The 613-nt window shown below is 43.9% G+C and overlaps 1 protein-coding gene across 1 annotated transcript in view; it reads left to right on the top strand.

The window, feature by feature from the left end:
• Nucleotides 1-152, top strand: part of TMEM233 (transmembrane protein 233) — a 38514-nt gene extending 38362 nt beyond the window's left edge. The window contains exon 3 of the mRNA XM_024758476.1: nt 17-152. Coding sequence (XP_024614244.1) covers nt 17-23 — 7 coding nt within the window. The 3' untranslated portion in view covers nt 24-152. The remainder of the gene's footprint in view (nt 1-16) is intronic.
• The last annotated feature ends 461 nt before the right edge of the window (nt 153-613 follow it).

The following is a 613-nucleotide window of genomic DNA, read 5'->3' as shown; positions in this document are numbered from 1 at the left end:
TCTCTTGTACACACAGTGCCTGAGCAGCCAGCAGCCAGCATGGAGGACGGACCTCATCCACACACACCCCAAAGGAGTTTCTGAGGAATGGATCCTTGACTTCAGACTGTGAGATCTTTTCCTCCAGGACTCTCCCTGGCAAATGAACTAAAAACGAAAAGAAAAAAAAAAATGTCCACAATTTAGGAAAACCAGGCAGCAAAGCCAGGCCAGCCAGGGTCATTGTTTTGTTGTTTTTTTTTTTTAAGAAAGAAAATCAAGTCTCACTGTTTCAATTTTTCAAAAGCCATTGTGTCCATGTGTCCTTTCCTCTTCTCCAGAGATAAGCCTCAGAAAATCTTATTACTTTTAACGGGGGAGAGGGGTCCAGATCCGGAAGGAGAGGGAGGTTCTGGGAAGAGCAATGGATGCTGGTGTTTGCGATGTTGAACACATTTGTAGCATGTTTAAAGGCATCAAATAGAGCTGAATTTGTGGATTGTTTCCTTTTATTTTTACATGTTGTAGCTTCGCTTCAATCTTCAGTAGCTCCTCCCTCAGTTCCCCAGAGTTCACCATCCCGTCTTTGAAGACTCCGATGAAGGAGCTTTCTGGTCTTCTGTCTTGTTCTCAC

Source organism: Neophocaena asiaeorientalis, unplaced genomic scaffold (genome assembly GCF_003031525.2).
Source record: "Neophocaena asiaeorientalis asiaeorientalis breed wild unplaced genomic scaffold, Neophocaena_asiaeorientalis_V1.1 scaffold77, whole genome shotgun sequence".
NCBI lineage: Eukaryota > Metazoa > Chordata > Mammalia > Artiodactyla > Phocoenidae > Neophocaena > Neophocaena asiaeorientalis.
This window is presented reverse-complemented; position numbering and strand designations above follow the sequence as displayed.